This window comes from Lactuca sativa, chromosome 9 (assembly GCF_002870075.4).
Source record: "Lactuca sativa cultivar Salinas chromosome 9, Lsat_Salinas_v11, whole genome shotgun sequence".
Classification (NCBI taxonomy): Eukaryota; Viridiplantae; Streptophyta; class Magnoliopsida; order Asterales; family Asteraceae; genus Lactuca; species Lactuca sativa.
Genome location: NC_056631.2, coordinates 97,008,172 through 97,027,077, shown reverse-complemented (window position 1 = coordinate 97,027,077; position 18,906 = coordinate 97,008,172). Strand labels below are relative to the sequence as shown.

Here is an 18,906-nt window from a genome sequence, read left to right as displayed (position 1 = left end):
TGATTTGGTGCTGACATCATGAATACCTGGTCGGGTCCTGATTGAAAATGATGCATTCAATTTAGTGTTTGGATTCCATCTTCACAAGTCTCCATTGGGAAACATAACCTTGAACCCTGAGATTAACCATTATCCATGTCTCAAATTCATACAGATATCATGAGAATGAAGGATAACTGATCTCTTATCTGAGGGCTGAAGCTGATTAGATCAGAGTTTAGCAGATGCATTGGATAACATTCTCTCTGTTGATTATTAGAGAAGTATTGGACCATATATAGTTGATGAATTATCCAAGTAGGAGACTGTTGGAAAGTGTGTCCAAGGTCATTAACTATTAGTAATATTTCTAAAAATGCAGGGTTCTCTTGGGTTTCCCTGAAGACTCAAATTAAGTAGAATAAATAAAGGATGAATTAGTTTATTAATTATTATGGTTTAATAAACAATTAAAACTAATTGGAAAAACAAATTGGGAATTAATTAACAATTTAATTAATAGAAGGGTTGAATATCAATTATTCAATAGTTGATTAATCAGGAATATTCCAGAACTCTAGAAAGAAGGGTGGTGGATGAAAATTCCCTTAGGATAAAGGGAATTTCGTTCTTGAATTATCCATCCCACATGGGCTTGGGGATAAAACCATAGAAGAGGTCCAAGGCTATAAATAAGGCCTTAGGGATTCATTATTCCTTGCTCATTCTTTGCTTGAATTTTCACCACTTCTTTCTCCCTCCTTGTGGACGAACTCTCCTGTAGTTTGTCCCCTCCTAATTATTTTTTATTCTAATCTTTTGAGTTCATTGGGTGTGAACCAAGAGAGGGATTTTGGTTTGGGTCCTTTACATCCAAACAAGGTGGCACGCACAGGAGCTCAAGAAAGAAGGTCTTTAGCTGCAAAATAGGTATGTGATTCTTCCTTTGTATTTTTGATTTCTAGGGTAGATGTAATTAGTATGATACCATAGATCCATAGGTTGCATGTGCACTTAGGTATATCACAGTTTTGATTGTTCCGTTACGTAGTTTATAGTGTACTTGATGCATAAAAACCCTAACAGTGGTGACGAGGCATTACCATGTTATGGTAAGCCAATCACCACACTGCAGACTGGGCCAAAACACCAAAACCTAACTCTTTTAATCTTACATACAAAACATAACTCATACTGGATTGGGTGTTGCCCAAACACTATATTAGTCTTTTTTTATGAATTCAACATCATGGTTGTTAAAGTTAGCAGTAGACGTAAGACTTTAAATGACATGATGGCAATGTCAAGCCTCACGCCATGACCCTTGACGAACCATGATGTGTTTTAAAGTGTGACAAGTTTATATACATTAAAAAAGATAAATCACATAATTACAGAATTATATCAAACATATTAAACTTTTAGAAGTGTTATATCAACACTTAAAATGAAAAAGTTAACAAAACTCAAATTGTTTTATGCTCGATCAGGAAAAAAAAAACCATGCGCCTTAGAAAAAACCCGTGCCATGACGCGATAAGGCGAGTCTTGACACGTTATTTGAACGTCATGCTTAATGAACCCACCATGACATTTTGACAACTACACATGCCTCATACCATGGCATGTCTTGGCACCAGGGCCATAGATGAGGGTGTGTAATGTCGGCACATACACAGACCCATTTTTTAAGAGCCCAATTTTTTTTAATACTAAACTCAAAATTTTGGTCCAAAGTCAATGCAAAATAGTCCAAAATTGGTATTCCGTCATATATGGGAGAAGACACAAGGCAACATCACAGTAGAAGGAGAAGACAACGTCTAAGGCCTCACAGAGACCAATCGATCACACTTCAACTACAACGAAAACAACATCAACTCAACAACAACCACTCCTGCTAATCTAATACTAATTAGGTAAACGATTATGAATTAGTTTTACAGTTTATCATTATCAGTTTTATGAAATTCATTTTTATCATAGTTTTACTTGAAATCTTCAATGTTGAATGAATGTTGTCATGTTGAATGAATCATTATCAGTTTTAAAGTTTATCACTAATTCGCTGTTGGGATAATCTTGAAACGGGGACAATTTTGGTCCCAGAGTATTTTCCAAAAGATTGTCATATTTTAGTTTTGGTATATGTTTAGGATTATGTTTTCCAGTTCCGGTATTTTACTATGTTTCTTTTATAATTAGTATATATATATATATATATATATATATATATATATATATATATATATATATATATATATATATATTCCCCTAATTTGATGTTAATTTAAGTTTTAAGTCCTTAAGTTTGTATTATGGTTTACGTTTAATAAGAAATAAAGTTTAGTCAACAAGTTTTTATCTCTTCTTTCCCTAGTTTCTTTTCATTCCCTGTTTACGATTCTCCTTGGTGAACAAGGACTTGCACCTGTTCTATTGGTTACATTTGATAGACTTGGTCAACAAGTCAATTTTCCAAAAGTTTTTTTGTTACCGGTTCTTTTTTAACTCTCATTTGTTTACTGCCTAATTGTTTTGTTTCTGTCAAAAAGACTAAATCATGTTGATCAAGGTTAATCTCCATGTTTACGACTCACATTCACTATATTATAGTTAATATATCAAGGTTAATCTCCACGATTATTAGATTATTATTATAGTTAATGAGTAATGATTTTTACACGTTAAGGCATGAGGACTTTTTTTTCCGGCTCGTTCTAGGCATTTGAATCCTCAGGACCAACCCTCCTTGGGAGTTGGGACGCACCATGTACACCTTTTAGACCATCCGGTGTACATTGCACGAACGCGTCTGTGGTCTACTTGGCCACGAACCACGGCCGTGCACACCACCCCGGTGGTTCGTGGTGGCTCGTGGTCGTGGCCCTCCGTGGCCCGGACAACGAATGCAAACGACCAATGATACGATGCGCAGCTATTCGACCGTTTCTTGTATCCGTTGTATAGCCGTTGTTAAACGGCTAGATTAATAAAAATAAATAAATAAATAAATAATTTATTTACCTATAAATACCATACTTTTACTCCTTATTTTTTACACCATTCTTTTCTTTCTCTATACACAAACTACACACTACATCTTCACAACCAAAAATCATGGATCCCAACCAAAATACCCTTCCAAACTACCGAAATCGCAAACTCGATGATGCTTTTGCGTTAGACACAACACCTCGACAATTCCCGACGATGGAGTCACCTCAAGGCGGTTTTATCAATCTACTTCAAAGTGGTTCCCCTATCCAACAAACACCACTTTTCCAACAACAATATCAACCTTTTCCGGCTTTCCAACAACAACAAATGCAACAACAATACCAACAATTTCAACAATTCCAACAACTACAACAACTACAACAACAATCGTCACAACAACAACAACCACCAAGCTCACAACCACCACTTTCGCCGGATTTTGTTCCGGAAACGCAACCTTCACCACCACCTCAACCAAAAAAGAAAAAAGGAAAAAAACCGGCCCGACCCACTACCAACCAAGAAAGGGTCCCATGGACAAAAGAAGAAGAAGAAAAGTTAGCGGAGGCATGGGTGGCGGCTTCCGAAGATCCAATTGTAGGAGATAGCCAGACGTACGGAAGTTTTTGGGAAAAAGTCCGAGCCATTTTTTACGAGTTAATGAAAAGTCAAGCTCGAAATGCCGATCAAATTACGTCGAAATGGCGAGATATTCGATTAAAATGCACCGATTTTGGAGGAATCTACAACAATCTCCTAAACATACGCAAAAGCGGCTCGAACGATTTTGATGTTTTCAAGGCGGCCATGGACCAATATGAAAAAACAACGCCTACACGCAAAGCTTTTCCGTATATGAAGCCGTGGCTAAAATTGAAAGACTCCCCAAAATGGAAAGAGCAAACGGAAGGAAGTTCCCAATCTTCCGGTTCAAAGCGTTCAAGAAACCCCGATGGAGCTTCTCAACAATCGGACGGCCGAACACATATCGACATCAACGACGATCCAATAGATCTTGAAACCGACCAACCTCTTCCTCGGCCCGTTGGAAGAAATAAAGCAAAAAAAGCGGCGTCAACATCTTCGAATTCTAGTGTTATGGATATGTTCGACGATAAATTTGATCGATATGTGCAGCTTCAGGAAACGAAGGCCGAGGTGATGACTCGGATGGAACAAAAAATGATCGAAGCACAAACATCATTTCAAGAGGCACAAGAGACACTCCAAACAAAAACCGATATGGAAATCTTGAAAATGAAAGCGGACGACCTTGAGGGCGAAGACTTGAAACTTTTTCTAGCAATGAAAGAGTCGGTTCGAGCCCGACGCAGGCGTAGGGGGTAGTTTATTTTATGTATAGTTGGAATTTTTAGTTTTTTTAATGTTTTTTTTTAATTTTTTTTAAATTAACTAATGTAATTTTTATTTTGATTGTTATTTTTATTTTATTTTTTAATTTCAATTAATTTAGTTTTTATTTAATGTAATTTGGTATTTTAATTTAATGGAAAAATAGTATTAAAAAATGTTTTTAATGTATTTTTGAATTAAATTTAAATAAAAAAATGAGGTGGAGTGGTGTGTTTAGTGGTAAGTATCCCATGTATGTGATAGTGGAATGTGGTGATGATGTGGCACCCACCACATATGTGGTATGTGGTGGGTATAACGGATGGCCTTAGAACCATTGATATAAGGACCAAAGTGCTAGAAACCATGATATAAGGACAAAATTTTCAAAAAGGCTCATTTGTGTATCTAAACCAAAAAGCCCAACTACAAACAGGATTGAATTTGTAAATTAGTTATTTTTATAAAAAAAAAAATAATAATAATTAAATACAGGTTTTGTTATGATCTGATTACATAACATGTTATTTTTAGTTTGATTAAATTGAGTTTTCCTTTGTAAGTTGCTTGCAAGTCTAAAAGAAACTGTAGATTACCATCCTTACCTAATCTGGAAACATCCGTTTCCTTAACCTCTCGTTGCTTGCGTCACCGTCAATCAACACAGGCCACGTGTCCCCCTTGTTTTAATCTGCACCCCTCTCAGATAATCACTGACGTCTATACATCATATTAGGCAACGTAAGTCACCACACTCACCCTTTCTTCTCACACAAACACCACAAAACACACACTCACATATACAAATATTTTTATAAAGTTTAAACCAAAGGGTTAAAATCATGATTTATCTTAAATTATCCCTTGTATGTAAAACAATTCAAATATTACTGGAATAAATTTAGGTAAGATTTAGATTATTATCATTCATTTAATTAATTTTTAAATGTTTAATATTTTTATTAGATTGGTTAATTGAATCGGATATGAATTATAGAAAATTCATTTTGATTTGTTAACAGATAAAAAAATATATTTTTTATGTTTTAAATTATTATTAGTAGTTTTAAATTATTATTATTAGGATCTTATGATATTAGTTCGATGTGGGTATTGCAAAGTAGATGTAGGTGGATTTAAGTGTTAGTTTAGGAGTAGATTATATATTATATTGTCGGTTAAAAAAAATCTTATAATAATTAACTTCTTAATCCAACAATTCAAAGGCAGTTTTCAAAAATAATAATATACTTTACTCTAATAATTATCCATAATAATGATAGAGATAAGTTTAATTGAGAAAAGCAAAAGGGTTGGAAATGGTGAAATCAATCTCAGTCACATTTATTTAATTTTTCGCAACACTCTATTGTATTGACGGAAATAAACAAACGTATACACATGTGTTTTTAAAGTATTAATATGTTTCCTAAAACTATGCTTTACATTACCTTTAGTTTGAGACGAAGACATAGGGCGTGTTATTGTTTGACACGGAACGTTTGAAAGCTTTTAGTTTTCTAGCTTTTTGACAAAACGTTCCAATTTTAAACAAAAAACTTTGTTTGACACTATAAAATTTTAGTGTTTAATTTAAAAAAAAAAAAAAAAAAAAACGCTTCAAATGTAAATATTATGTCACGCAACGTTTAACAAAATGTTATCAGCTACCAGCTACTTGATACTCGTTACTTATTACCAGCTAATTTTTGCCACACACAACCATATAATTTCAAAAAAGAGAATTGAGTTAACAATTCTAAAACAATATTATATATATATATATATATATATATATATATATATATATATATATATATATATATATATATATATATATATATATATATATATATATATATATATTGCCGAATGGAGTAGTAAGTTGTAACAAACATTTTTAATGCATATCATAAAACATAAAACATGTGAGAAGGTCACATAAAATGCATTATCTAAAGCGTAATTTATATACTATATAACACTATATAAATAAGAATGTGACAGTGCATTAATTTGTAAATCATTATTCTTTTATTACGTGTACTTATAAATAATACCACTTTTGCTAAATTTTAAGGAGTTAATTACTCGCTATTAATCATCAACACTTTCACATTTTTCATTTTCCCCCACTTATATATTCAAATCAATAAATATTTTTAAATTATAGCTATAGAAATAATGAATATAATCTGTACTTTGGTAAATGAGGATCATATTTTACACAATGATAATTTACGTAATCTCTCTCACGCACAAGCACCATAATCACACACACTTCTCTCACTCGTCATCCCCCATGCATTTCTACAAGAAAGATATCTGAACACAAATTCTTCTCTCTCACACATACGCCAGCTATATATATACTCCCCTCCGTCTTCAACTTCTTCACACCTCCCATAACTTCTCACCTTCCCTACAACTACCACCTTGCCGGGTCTCCAATGTCAAGGATAATGGCGGACAATATGAAAGATACCACGGCGTTTTATGATCGACGACGAGAGGCGGCAGCGAATGCAGCGCCTTCTCCGACTCTCGGGGAGCTTTTGAAGTACGTCGGCGATATTAGGAAGGAGGGAAGCGGCGATGAAACGCCGGCGCATCGCGTTTTGGAGATGAGTGAAACCAGCAACGAGCCTCGGTCGTTGCCGTTTGTTTTATCGTTTAATAATTTAACGTATAGTGTGAAGGTTCGTAGTAAGATAGCTCTTCCGGCTGTATTTGGAGGGAGTACTACGAGGTTAGGTGGTGGTGGTGCTCCGGCGACGTCGATGGAGGCGGTTGGAGGAGAGCGGTTGTTTTCGAGGAGTAAGGTGTTGTTGAATGATATCTCCGGTCAAGCGAGAGACGGCGAGATACTGGCGGTGCTCGGTGCGAGTGGCTCCGGGAAATCGACTTTGATTGACGCTTTAGCGAATCGAATTGCTAAAGGTAGTTTGAAAGGAACGGTGACTTTAAACGGCGAACAATTGGAATCCAGATTACTGAAAGTGATTTCTGCTTATGTAATGCAAGATGATCTCCTTTTTCCGATGTTAACAGTCGAAGAAACGTTGATGTTCGCCGCTGAGTTCCGCCTCCCTCGAACGCTGTCCAAGTCGAAGAAGAAGTTAAGAGTTCAAGCGCTAATTGATCAACTAGGTCTCCGGAACGCAGCTAAAACTGTCATCGGAGATGAAGGTCACAGAGGAGTCTCAGGTGGTGAACGCCGTCGTGTTTCAATTGGAATTGATATCATTCATGATCCGATTATTCTACTTCTCGACGAACCCACGTCGGGGCTCGACTCCACCAGCGCTTACATGGTGGTGAAGGTTCTACAACGTATTGCACAGAGTGGAAGCATCGTCATCATGTCCATACACCAGCCGAGTTACCGGATTCTTGGATTGCTCGATCGTCTCTTGTTTCTCTCCCGTGGACAGACGGTTTACAGTGGTTCTCCGACGAATCTCCCGTTGTACTTTTCAGATTTCGGCCACCCTATTCCGGACAAAGAGAATCGGACTGAATTCGCACTTGATTTAATCAGAGAACTCGAAGGATCACCAGGTGGAACCAAAAGCTTAGTTGAATTCAACAAATCATGGCAAAACCTCAAAAGGTCTCGAAACAGCATTTCCACTGGCAACGAAACACCAACACACGGTTTATCGCTGAAAGAAGCCATCGGCGCGAGTATATCAAGAGGTAAATTAGTCTCCGGCGCCGGCGCCAGCAATGACATCAACCCTAATTCACTTGTCCCTACCTTCGCGAATCCAATGTGGATGGAATTGATGGTTTTATCAAAACGATCATTCACTAATTCACGAAGAATGCCTGAGCTATTTGGGATTCGTCTAGGTGCTGTTGTGGTTACAGGTTTCATACTTGCCACCATGTACTGGAACCTCGATAATTCTCCAAAAGGTGTTCAGGAACGATTAGGGTTCTTCGCATTCGCCATGTCCACAACCTTCTACACCTGTGCAGACGCATTGCCTGTCTTCCTTCAAGAACGTTACATTTTCTTACGAGAAACAGCTTACAACGCTTACAGACGTTCATCATACGTTCTCTCTCACTCCCTAGTTGCAATCCCAGCTCTCGTCTTCCTCTCCTTCGCATTCTCTGCAATCACATTTTGGGCGGTGGGACTCGACGGTGGTTTTTCAGGTTTCGTGTTCTATTTCTTCATAATACTTGCCTCCTTCTGGGCCGGAAGCTCCTTCGTCACATTTCTCTCCGGCGTCGTTCCTCACGTCATGCTCGGATACACCATTGTCGTCGCAATTCTCGCTTACTTCCTTCTCTTCAGTGGCTTCTTCATCAACCGTGATCGAATCCCCGATTACTGGATCTGGTTCCATTACATCTCCCTCGTCAAATACCCATACGAAGCAGTTCTACAAAACGAATTCCAAAATCCGATCAAGTGCTTCGTTCGTGGAACTCAAATCTTCGACAACAGCCCTCTTGGAGAAATCGATAACTCCATGAAAGTTAGACTATTACAAAGCATGAGTAAGTCACTAGGGGTGAACATCACCAGCACCACCTGTTTGACCACCGGCGCCGACATACTGAAACAGCAGGGAATCACCGATCTAAGCAAATGGAACTGCCTGTGGGTGACGGTGGCTTGGGGCTTCTTCTTCAGGATCCTATTCTACTTCTGCTTGTTGTTAGGAAGCAAGAACAAGAGGAGGTAAAGTGTAAAGATTTGAATCTTGATGTACTGGAATGCAATTTCATAATTACAGTTACTTTTTACTTTTTATTTTTTGGGAATGTAATGAAAATATTAAATTTGGTTAGGTGTAAAACTGTTGGGAATTTGCAAAATATTCATATGAATTTAAGTCAAAATCACCTTCTAACTTTAGGTTACCTGCAATCTTTATGTGGCCCCAAATTTATTTTCTCTTTTAATTAATGATATATTTTAAAAAAATCATACAAACATTTATGTTGTAAAAAAACTTGTCAACTGTCATAAAAAATGTAAATATAATTTTAATGAATTTATATTTTCTATGTTGTTGGAGTGTACCAAACCACCGACCACTTGACATGTGTTTGCGTATTGCAAAGTGAATTGTTAAGGTGATGAATGCATGATAGAAATTTTCATGGTTTCAGTTTGGTTATCTTTACGTGTGGTATTTTAAGTCTTAGGAAACGTTATGTTTATGTATGCTTTAGATGTTCATTTCAGTCAAAGAATTTGATCCAAGCGAACAATCTTCAAATATAAGATGGCGAAAGTTTGGTTTCAAAGAAAAGGGAACGATTTAACATATCCAATTTAGTATCTATAAAATCAAAGATTTGTGGATCAATAATATGAAGCTGATGAGTGGAACAACTTAAACAGATTATATTAGTGCCAAATCTGTTTGTTAAGATTTGTTAATAACTTGTAACAAATGATCATGTTTTATTTATGAGAAAATCACTTAAAAGAATAATAGTGTTATTGTTTTATACATATTTAGTTTTCTATTTTATTTTTTAATATTTTTTTTACAAAGTATACCAATAAACTTGTTGTTTTTGTACATTCATTTTGACATACAACTCCGGGTTTTGCTGAAGTAGCATCGTGCATAATCAGTAATGAGATGACATCAGATGTGGCTTATTCCAGAAAAATGACTTAAAAGATAACATTGTTTTCAGTTTGCATACATTTAGTGCCTTATAATTTTTTTTGCAAAATACGCCAGTAAACTTGTTGGTTTTGTACACACTTAGTCATTTTGATGATTTGATCTGAAACTCCAGGTTTTATCAGTCATTTTTGGAAATTACAGATTTTGTAGATTTGTTCTGTATTATGTGGCTTAATCTTCCCTCAAAAACCCATTTAGGGATGACATTTTGAATTAGGGCACAATTACTCTCACCATTAAGCATACCAAATCCTTCATTGAGAACAAGAGTACATGAAAGTGGTTCCTAGACAATTTTATGAATAAGGTTGGAAGGAAAAATGGTAGTGGTATTACAATCTTCTTAAACGGATACAAGGTAATAATTTAATTTACATTTATTGTTTTAATCATGCGTATACTAAAAATTCTGAATAAGGTTTAACCGAAGCTATCAAGGAAATGGTACCGTAAGTGGAACATAGATTGTGTGCTCGGCACATCCTTGCTAACTCCCAAAAAAGGTTTAAAGGTGAACACTATTTCAAACCATTTTGGATTCTTCGGATTTTTGAGCGATAGAAAGGTTAATTTTTCAAAAAATTAGGTTTTTTTTTCTAAACATTGAATTGATATGTAACAATTTTGTATTTATAGGAAATTAAGCTTAGCGACGCTAAGCATTTGTCTCTGCATTGCTAAATGTGATCTTGGTAGATTCTTTCCAAAGTAAAAATCTTATTCGCAGTATTATCCCTTATCGGTGTGTTTTAATACAACTTCGAAGTTTTTCTTTATCTTCGCCATATTTTACACCAATGGTCTGCTTTTAGCTTTAACTCTAGATTTTGACCATACTTATCATATATTAAATATTAAAAAAAATTACCTAGATTTTATGATTAATTTAACTAATATCAAAATAATTCACACTTAGGTTTTGATTGCCCTCAAGCAAATATAGAATCATAGAACCTCAAGATATTTTAAATAAACTACAAGCAACTCACAATAATAAGATAATGCAGGAAACATTCTTATAATTTAAGCGTTATCAAAATACCCTAAGCTTAGGATTTGGTTTCCTTAAGCAAACAAGGATAAATCTAGGTTAAATTACAACTCAATTCCAATATTACTACATAAAAATATTATTTACCAATATTATACAAAACAATTCAATTTAAAACTATTTTTTAAAATTATCAAAGTTTATCATGGTAATAAACAATAGTAAAAATACACTTTTCAAAAACCTTTTTAAGTTGCGAGGAAGGGTTAGCTTTTGCGGCCGCGTAGGAAGCTGCGAGGGTAGGATCAGGCCGCGCGCAACAATCAGAGAGCATCTCATGTTGGGGTAAGTTGGAACTCGGAATCTGAGCATCCCATGTGGGGGTAAGTTGGCATTTTTCAAACTTCACCAAGATCATTGCAAGACTTCCATATGCTTATTTTTAGACCAACTTCAAGCTTAGAAACACCCAAAACTTCAAGTCGAGATTTTTTATTTACAATGCATTTATTTAACGTCTTTGCCAAGAATTAACCCCGTTTCCGTCAACCTTCATAATTCGGAGTTTCCAATGTTATATTGTCAAATTCTCCCGTGTCAAAGCCTTCATAAAACGGTTTCAAGCGATGTCCATTCACTTTGAATACTTGGTTTGTTTCCAAACTCTTAATTTCAACCGCACCGTGATCAAACACTTTTATAACAATAAAAGGTCCGTGTCATCGAGATCGCAACTTTCTAGGGAATAGCTTTAAGCGTGAATGATAAAGAAGAACTTTTTGCCCTGGAATAAAATGCTTACAAGTGATTTGCTTGTCATGAAATGCTTTTGTCTTATCTTTGTAGATGCTTGCATTTTCATAAGACTCGTTCCTCAACTCTTCGATTTCTTGCAATTGCATCTTTCGGTGCTTCCCGGTTTCTTCGATATTGAAGTTACACTTTTTAACTGCCCAATATGCCTTGTGTTCAAATTCCACCGGTAAATGACAAGACTTTCCATAGACGAGGTAGAATGGAGACATACCAATAGGGGTTTTGTAGGCGGTCTGATACGCCCACAATGCATCTTCTAACTTCAAGCTCCAAACTTTTCGTGTGGTGTTGACCGTCTTTTCAAGAATTTGTTTGACTTCTCGATTTGACACTTCGGCTTGGCTGTTTGTTTGTGGATGATAAGTGTTTGATATCCAGTGTGTGATACCATATCTCTTCATCATGGATTCCATCATTTTATTGCAAAAATAAGTGCCCCTATCACTCACCAAAGCTCTCGGTACACCATATCTTGCGAAAATGTTTGACTTCAAGAAGTCAATTACAGTTTTAGAATCATCATGCCTTGTAGCCTTTGCTTCCACCCACTTTGATACATAATCAACCGCCAAGAGTATATAAGTGTATCTGAAAGAGACGGGGAAAGGGCCCATGAAATCGATTCCCTATATATTAAAGATCTCACAAATGAGAGTGGGTCTTTGAATCATTTCGTTCTTTATGGATATGGTGCCCATTATTTGACATCTATCACAACTCTTGAAAAATAGATAAGTATCTCTTGACATTGTTGGCCATTATAGTCCACATTCGAGCACCTTTCGCATGGTTTTGTTTTGACCAAAATGTCCTCCGCATGCATACTCATGGCAAAACTTCAAGATAGACTCGACCTCATTTTGGTGAACACACCTCCGTATTAGTTGATCCAGACAGTGTTTCCAAATATAAAGGTCGTCCCATACGTAGTATTTGGAATCACTCTTCAACTTGGCCTTTTGGTGCTTGGTAAACGCATGGGGAATTTCTTTCGTAACCAAGTAATTCACAATATCTGCATACCATGGAATTGTGTTTGAAATGTAGAAGAGGTGTTCATCCGGGAATTCATCAAGGATGGAAGAAGAAGAATCACCGATATTCAACCGACTTAAGTGATCTGCAACTAGGTTTTCAACACCACTTTTATCCTTTATTTCAAGATCGAATTCTTGTAAAAGAAGAATCCACCAAATTAACCGTGGCATCAAGGAGTTTGATTATTTCTTTCTTAACAACTTCCATCATGGGAGGATTTAATCTTCTTTGAGCTTCTTTTCTAGGCTTACAATCATCTTCCATGAGGATCTTGTGAGTGCATACATTAGGACTTATCCCTTTAATGTCCGTTATTGTCCATCCCATTGCCTCTTTATGTTTTTTCAAGACTTCAACCAATTGATCTTCTTCAAAGTCTTTCAATTGAGAGGAAATAATCACCGGAAGAGTTTCGTCTTGACCTAGATAAACGTACTTCAAATGGCTAGGCAAGACTTTCGATTCAAGTGTGGGTGGTTGGATTATGGAAGGGGGCATCTTGTTTGGAGAATGAGATAAGGAGACTTGAGAAACATCCTTCTTTGTGGAATTGTTAACTTCTAAAGTCTTCACAATCTCTTCAACTTCGGAGTCCAATATGTATATATCTAATGTTTTCTTCAAACTTTCACAATCAAGACTCAAGTTGATCACCATCTTCAAAATATCTCCATGTGATAACTTGAATAATTCTTGGGTGATTGGTTCAATCACATCGGCCCGATACAATGGAGAAATATTGCTAGGGTACCTTATTGCTTAAAAGATGTTGAAGTGAATGGTCTCTCCATCAAACTCCATGGTGATCTTCCCATTATGGACATCGATTATCGTGTGAGCGGTATTCATGAAATGTCTTCCAAGAAGGATCATGGAAGACTTGGAAGGGGTCTTCTCTTCAAGGTCAATGACATATAAGTCCACGGGAAATACTAGTTGATTGACTTGCACTAGTACATCTTCCAACACGCCCCTTGGAAATACATTTCACTTGTCCGCTCATTGAATTCTCAGTCCAGTTTCTTCCAAAGGTCCAACATTGAGAGATTGAAAAAACGAGTGTGGCATCACCTTGATCGAGGCTCCAAGATCTAGCATTGCACTTTCAACAGGCAAATCACCAATGGTACAAGGGATTGAAAAGTTGGTAGTTTCTTTTAGATAACCACGGACACATTTGCATTGACTTGGATCTTTTCATTCGCCTTAAACTTCCTCTTATTAGTGCACAAATCCTTAAGAAATTTGGCATAGCGTGGAATTTGTTTTATGACATCCAATAGTGAAATGTTGATTTGAACCTTGCGGAAAGTCTTAAGAAATTCTTTCTCTTCCTCTAGTTTCTTTGAGGAAGCCAACTGGGACGGGAAAGGTGGTGGTATGACCAATGGCTTGATGTTCTTGTTGGAAGATTTGGGTTGATCATTGGTTGGCATAATCAGGTCCTTTGGAGTAGCTTCAACCTTCGGAGGCTCAACAACAATAACCTCATCTTCTTTTTCTCTTGAAACTCTTTTGGGGTTGCTTTCTCCAAGGTTTTTCCCACTTCTTAAGGTTATTGCACTCACATTGTGGTTCTCCTCGGTTTGAGATGGAAGTTTACCCCTTTGTTCCATCTTGTTGAGAGTGGTGGCCAAGTCTCCAATTTGTGCTTGAATATTGGAGAAAGTATTCTTGGTCTCTTGTTGAAATTGGGTTTGGCTTTGAGCAAGAGAAGTAACGAGTTCTTGAAGGCTCATTTGATGGTTACCACTTGATTGGCCTTGTTGTGGAGGTTGTTGGTAATTTGGAGGGTTAAAAGAAGTTTGTGGATATGGAGGTTTTTGGGAGGGGTATTGTGGATGTTGAGGTCTCATCAAAATGTTTGATGGATTTTGCTTTGGTAGGTATGGGTTGTTTGGGTTATTCCTCCAATTTGTGTTGAAATTGTTTTGAAATCCCATGGGTCTTGGTTGACCTTGATATCCTCCCATTGCATTCACATCTTCCGGTTACTTCAAAGAGTGGGACACTTATCCGTATAATGCCCCGTCATTACACAAATATCGCCGTCAATTGTTAACCACTTCCCACCACCATTTGACTTAGCACATTAGTCAAATCCAAGAGCTTTGATTCCAAGTGTTGAGTGTTGCTAACTTCACCAACCGCTTGTGTAAAATTTCTCTTCATTTCATTTCGAGTCCCAAAGTTCCTTTGATTTTGAGAAATGGTTCCAAAAAGTGATCTTATCTCTTGAGGTGTCTTGTTGAACATGTCAGCACCACTTGAAGCATCAATCATCCTTCGATCTTTTTCATTTATACCCTCATAAAATTGTTGAAGAAGTAGTTGTTTAGGTATGTTGTGTTGAGTGCAACTTGTACACAAATTGTTGAATCGCTCCCAAAAATCATGAAAAGTCTCATTCTCCCCTTGACGAATCCCCAAAATGTCACTTCTTTGGCTTGATATCCGGGAGGTGGGATAGAACTTGCTATTGAAGGCTTTGAGTAACTCTTCCCATGTGTGAATAGATCATGGTGGTAAGTTGAATAACCACTCTCTAGCTTTATCTTCCAAGGTGAGCGGGAAGGCGGTTAACTTGAAATCATCCAATGTCACATGTTCGGGCAACATGCTAACACATATCATATGAAATGACTTCAAATGCTTTTGAGGGTCTTCTCTATCCAAACCATGGAACTTGGTAAGTTGATGTATGAAACTTGACTTACATTCAATTCCTCGACGATTTGCGGGATAAACAATAGCAAGAGGTGTATGAGTAACATCTGTCTCCATCATTTGTCTAGGTGTCAACTCTTGAGAGGGGTTGGGTGGAAAGGGATGATTGGGATATTGTTTCCTGTAATTGGGTGGTTGTTGGTAAGGTGGATATGGGTATTGTTGGGGATTGTAGATTGTTGGTGAATAAGGTTGGTAGTTAGGGTATTGGTTGTAAGGAGGTTGTTGTTATGGGTACATTGGGTTTTGATACATTGGACGGTGTTAGTAATTGGGTTGATTTGGGTAATGTACTTGTTGTTGAACTTGAAAATCATTGGTTTGAGGTTGGTTGTTTTGGTGGAATTGTTGGTTGTGTGGTTGTGGGGGTTGATAATTGGGTGGGTTTTGAGGAGGGGCATGATTCCAAGGTGGCATATCAATGAGAGGTTCTTGTTGTTGTCTTGGTTGTTGGAGTGGGGTATTGGCATCTTGATTGTTTGGGTTTGGTTTAGGATTTTGAGGTGGAGTGTGATTCATGGCTATGTAGTTTTCAAATGGAATATCTTCAAAGGAATGACCAACAATTGGAGAACTCGGCTCGGTGTCGGTATCACTTGAAGCATGTACTTGGTCTTATATGTTGATTAGTGGAGAGAAGAAGCTTGAACGAGTTGTTGTTGCTTTGCTTGTTTGGCTAACTTTTTCAACCTTTTTGCTTCTTTTTCAATTTCCGAATTATAGAGTAGTTCACCGGTTCTTGTAGACCTAGGCATAAACAATCAAATAACAACAACCAATTTCCCTGGCAACAGCGCCAAAACTTGGTGGTATGTCAAGTCCACCAAGCAAATTACACCCTTTGTTTGCAAATAAAACGTAATATAATGGTAAAAAGGGGTATCGATCCTCAGGGAAATGGTTGTATTCAATCACCAATGCAATCTAAAAGAACTAGTGTAAATAAACTAATTAACTACAATTAAACTAAAAGGGGGCGGGGGTGTTATGATTGCTTGAAAACTAAAAGACTTGAATAACTAGAAAAACTTGCAATTAAGCAAGGTGATGAGATGCTCAAATATTGGAGAGAATTTATAAACCAAGGCAATTCAACACAATGAACATTTGTCTGTTTATCATTAGGATTTAATATGAAGTTTATCATTCATCCCAAATTGGTTATAGAAATCATGAAGCATGATATGCCAAGATTTCTTATAGGTAGTATGGAGGTTAGGGAAGCCCACAACATACTTTCTTAATCAAAATCAAAGATCCAATTGAAGCAATTGAACCCAAGAATGAAGAAATCCTGAATTCCTATAGGATGTCAATGCTTACACATCCATAAAGGAGTTATGGTTCATAAGCTAGAGATGATTTCTACCATCATAAAGCCCTTGTTTTAAGTAAAATTCAATGATTCAATGTCAAACCAAAGAAATAAACTAACAATTGCTTATTAAAGTACCAAGCTCATGATCAAAGCATTAAACAAGCATAGGAGATATGAACTAGAATCATAGACATAAGACAAATGATAAATAAGCATAAATCCTTCAAAAACCCACAAACATTCAAAGGTTTTAGCCAAGGTCTACTAAAATAGAGAGTTTAGCCACTCATGGCAATAGAATAACAATCACAAAAGTCTAATTGCATAAAGAAACTAACCATAACTTGGAAATATGAAAAGAATGAGTCTTGAGCTCCAAAATCGCCTTCTTCAGGTCTCCAATGGTGAAAAATCGAGAGTGTAGCTGATAGATCTGATCCCCTAAGGTTATGGTGTGCCAAATGACCAAAATGCCTAAACTGGGCAGTTGCGCAGGTACCCGCGCGACGGAAATTCCACCCGCGCAAGTGTTGCTGTAATGCTATTGGCTCCCCATTCCTCCACTCCACCCTTCCACTACCAAATATTCCTTTGGTCCCATCCATATCCATGTGATTCAAACCAACCAATCATCATTTAGCTACAAAAATGGATGCTCCAAGCTCAAAATAAAAGTCCAAGATCCATCTTCACAATTCCACTTCATCCAAGCCTTTAGCTCTTTAAGCCCAATTCTTCTTTGGTGGATCCGCCAAGCCCAATAATGCATCGGAAAGCCCATTAAGCCCAAATCCAGTCAAACTGCAACCGCAATGAGCTCCAAAACCCTGCAAAATTCTTCATGCAAAATAAAAAGTCCCCGATGTGATCCATGATAAAGAAAATAAAGAATATACAATGCAAAACTAATTAAAAAGAGCTAAAAATATGAAATAAACTAATCAAAAAAGGAAATAAAATAAGCTATCAAAACTATCAGAGTTTAAAACTATTTAGTATTACAAAACTAATATCAATAACCATAGTAAAAGTAAAAATATTACACAACCCAAAGACTTCACTAAGTCATCTATAAGCCTTATATCAATGCACTCTAAGCTTTAACTTTCATACCTGAGTACATAACACTAAATACATAAATCAAAAAACATGTGAGCTACAGGGACAGACATAGTATAGGGCACACAGTTGCTCGTGTAACCCCTGACTTTTCCGGACGCAGTGTAAAATTTTCTAAAACTTTTTGAAAATTTTATTTTTCTACTATCGTGCAACCTCTAATCTTCCCGTGACACTCCTGTTATGAAATATTGCGTCCGTCCCTGGTGAGCCACATGAGTTTTGACCCAACAAAACAACAAAAAACTTGTTTTAAAATTATATTTGAAGCATAATGACAACTTTATAAAAATCAAGCAATTCATAAACATATATAACTCACGTGTAATTTGTTTATCAAGGACTCAATACATCAAAAAAATCATATAAATAACATACGTTCTTGAGGAATCTTAGGGGTGGCAAATCGGGACATTGTGTCTTGTTTTTGTCTGACACGACACGACACAACAAAGTTTTATGTAACACGAACATGACACGACATGATGTTGTGTTTTTTTAGGTAACATGAAAACGAACCAATTAAAAGCCGACAAACACGACACGACACGGAAAAGATAACATAAAATAACAATTTGTTTATTTTATTAATACTTAATCATACATAACACGACAAACGCGAAAAACACAAAAAACAAATGCTAAATCGTGTCAATTTTGTGTCAAATTTCGAACATGAACATGACACGACACAATGTCGTGTTTTTTACACTTGACACGAACACGAATTTAAATTTCAGTTTCATCCCCATTTTTTTTGTGTCATGTATTTTTATCGTGTCATGTCATCCATTGCCACCCCTAAGGAATCTACACCCTTCTTGCACAAACACAATGCGCCCATAGGGAATCTACTCCCATAGTCGGTAAACTACCATCTCATGTCTATCTACAAGAGA

General features: G+C 36.5%; 3 protein-coding genes across 3 annotated transcripts; 2 read left to right on the top strand and 1 right to left on the bottom strand.

Moving 5' to 3' along the window:
• The first annotated feature begins 3,099 nt into the window (after positions 1 to 3,099).
• LOC111895290 (glutathione S-transferase T3-like) lies at positions 3,100 to 4,326 on the top strand. Its single transcript, XM_023891381.2, has 2 exons — positions 3,100 to 3,308; positions 3,393 to 4,326. Exons 1-2 carry the CDS (start codon positions 3,100 to 3,102, stop codon positions 4,324 to 4,326), a joined length of 1,143 nt encoding a protein of 380 aa, XP_023747149.2.
• A 2,375-nt stretch (positions 4,327 to 6,701) lies between these two features.
• On the top strand, positions 6,702 to 9,208 carry LOC111895297 (ABC transporter G family member 6). Its single transcript, XM_023891389.3, has one exon. It carries the CDS (start codon positions 6,783 to 6,785, stop codon positions 9,033 to 9,035), a length of 2,253 nt encoding a protein of 750 aa, XP_023747157.1. The 5' UTR covers positions 6,702 to 6,782; the 3' UTR covers positions 9,036 to 9,208.
• A 2,500-nt stretch (positions 9,209 to 11,708) lies between these two features.
• On the bottom strand, positions 11,709 to 13,500 carry LOC111895291 (uncharacterized). The gene is made up of 3 exons (XM_023891383.1): positions 13,006 to 13,500; positions 12,585 to 12,956; positions 11,709 to 12,431 (listed from the first exon to the last, which is right to left on the bottom strand). The coding sequence occupies exons 1-3, from the start codon at positions 13,498 to 13,500 to the stop codon at positions 11,709 to 11,711; spliced, it is 1,590 nt and encodes a 529-aa protein (XP_023747151.1).
• Between the last annotated feature and the right edge of the window lie 5,406 nt (positions 13,501 to 18,906).

What these genes read in the sequence shown, in the direction of transcription:
- LOC111895290 (XM_023891381.2), top strand. Translation starts at nt 3,100, where the DNA reads ATGGATCCCAACCAAAATACCCTTCCAAACTACCGAAATCGCAAACTC. An exon ending in GCTTTCCAACAACAACAAAT is followed by an intron (nt 3,309 to 3,392) that starts GCAACAACAATA and finishes ACAACCACCAAG; the next exon opens with CTCACAACCACCACTTTCGC.
- LOC111895291 (XM_023891383.1), bottom strand. Translation starts at nt 13,500, where the DNA reads ATGGTGATCAACTTGAGTCTTGATTGTGAAAGTTTGAAGAAAACATTA. An exon ending in TCAAACTCCTTGATGCCACG is followed by an intron (nt 12,957 to 13,005) that starts GTTAATTTGGTG and finishes CTTGAAATAAAG; the next exon opens with GATAAAAGTGGTGTTGAAAA. An exon ending in AAAACAAAACCATGCGAAAG is followed by an intron (nt 12,432 to 12,584) that starts GTGCTCGAATGT and finishes TTTAATATATAG; the next exon opens with GGAATCGATTTCATGGGCCC.
- LOC111895297 (XM_023891389.3), top strand. Translation starts at nt 6,783, where the DNA reads ATGTCAAGGATAATGGCGGACAATATGAAAGATACCACGGCGTTTTAT.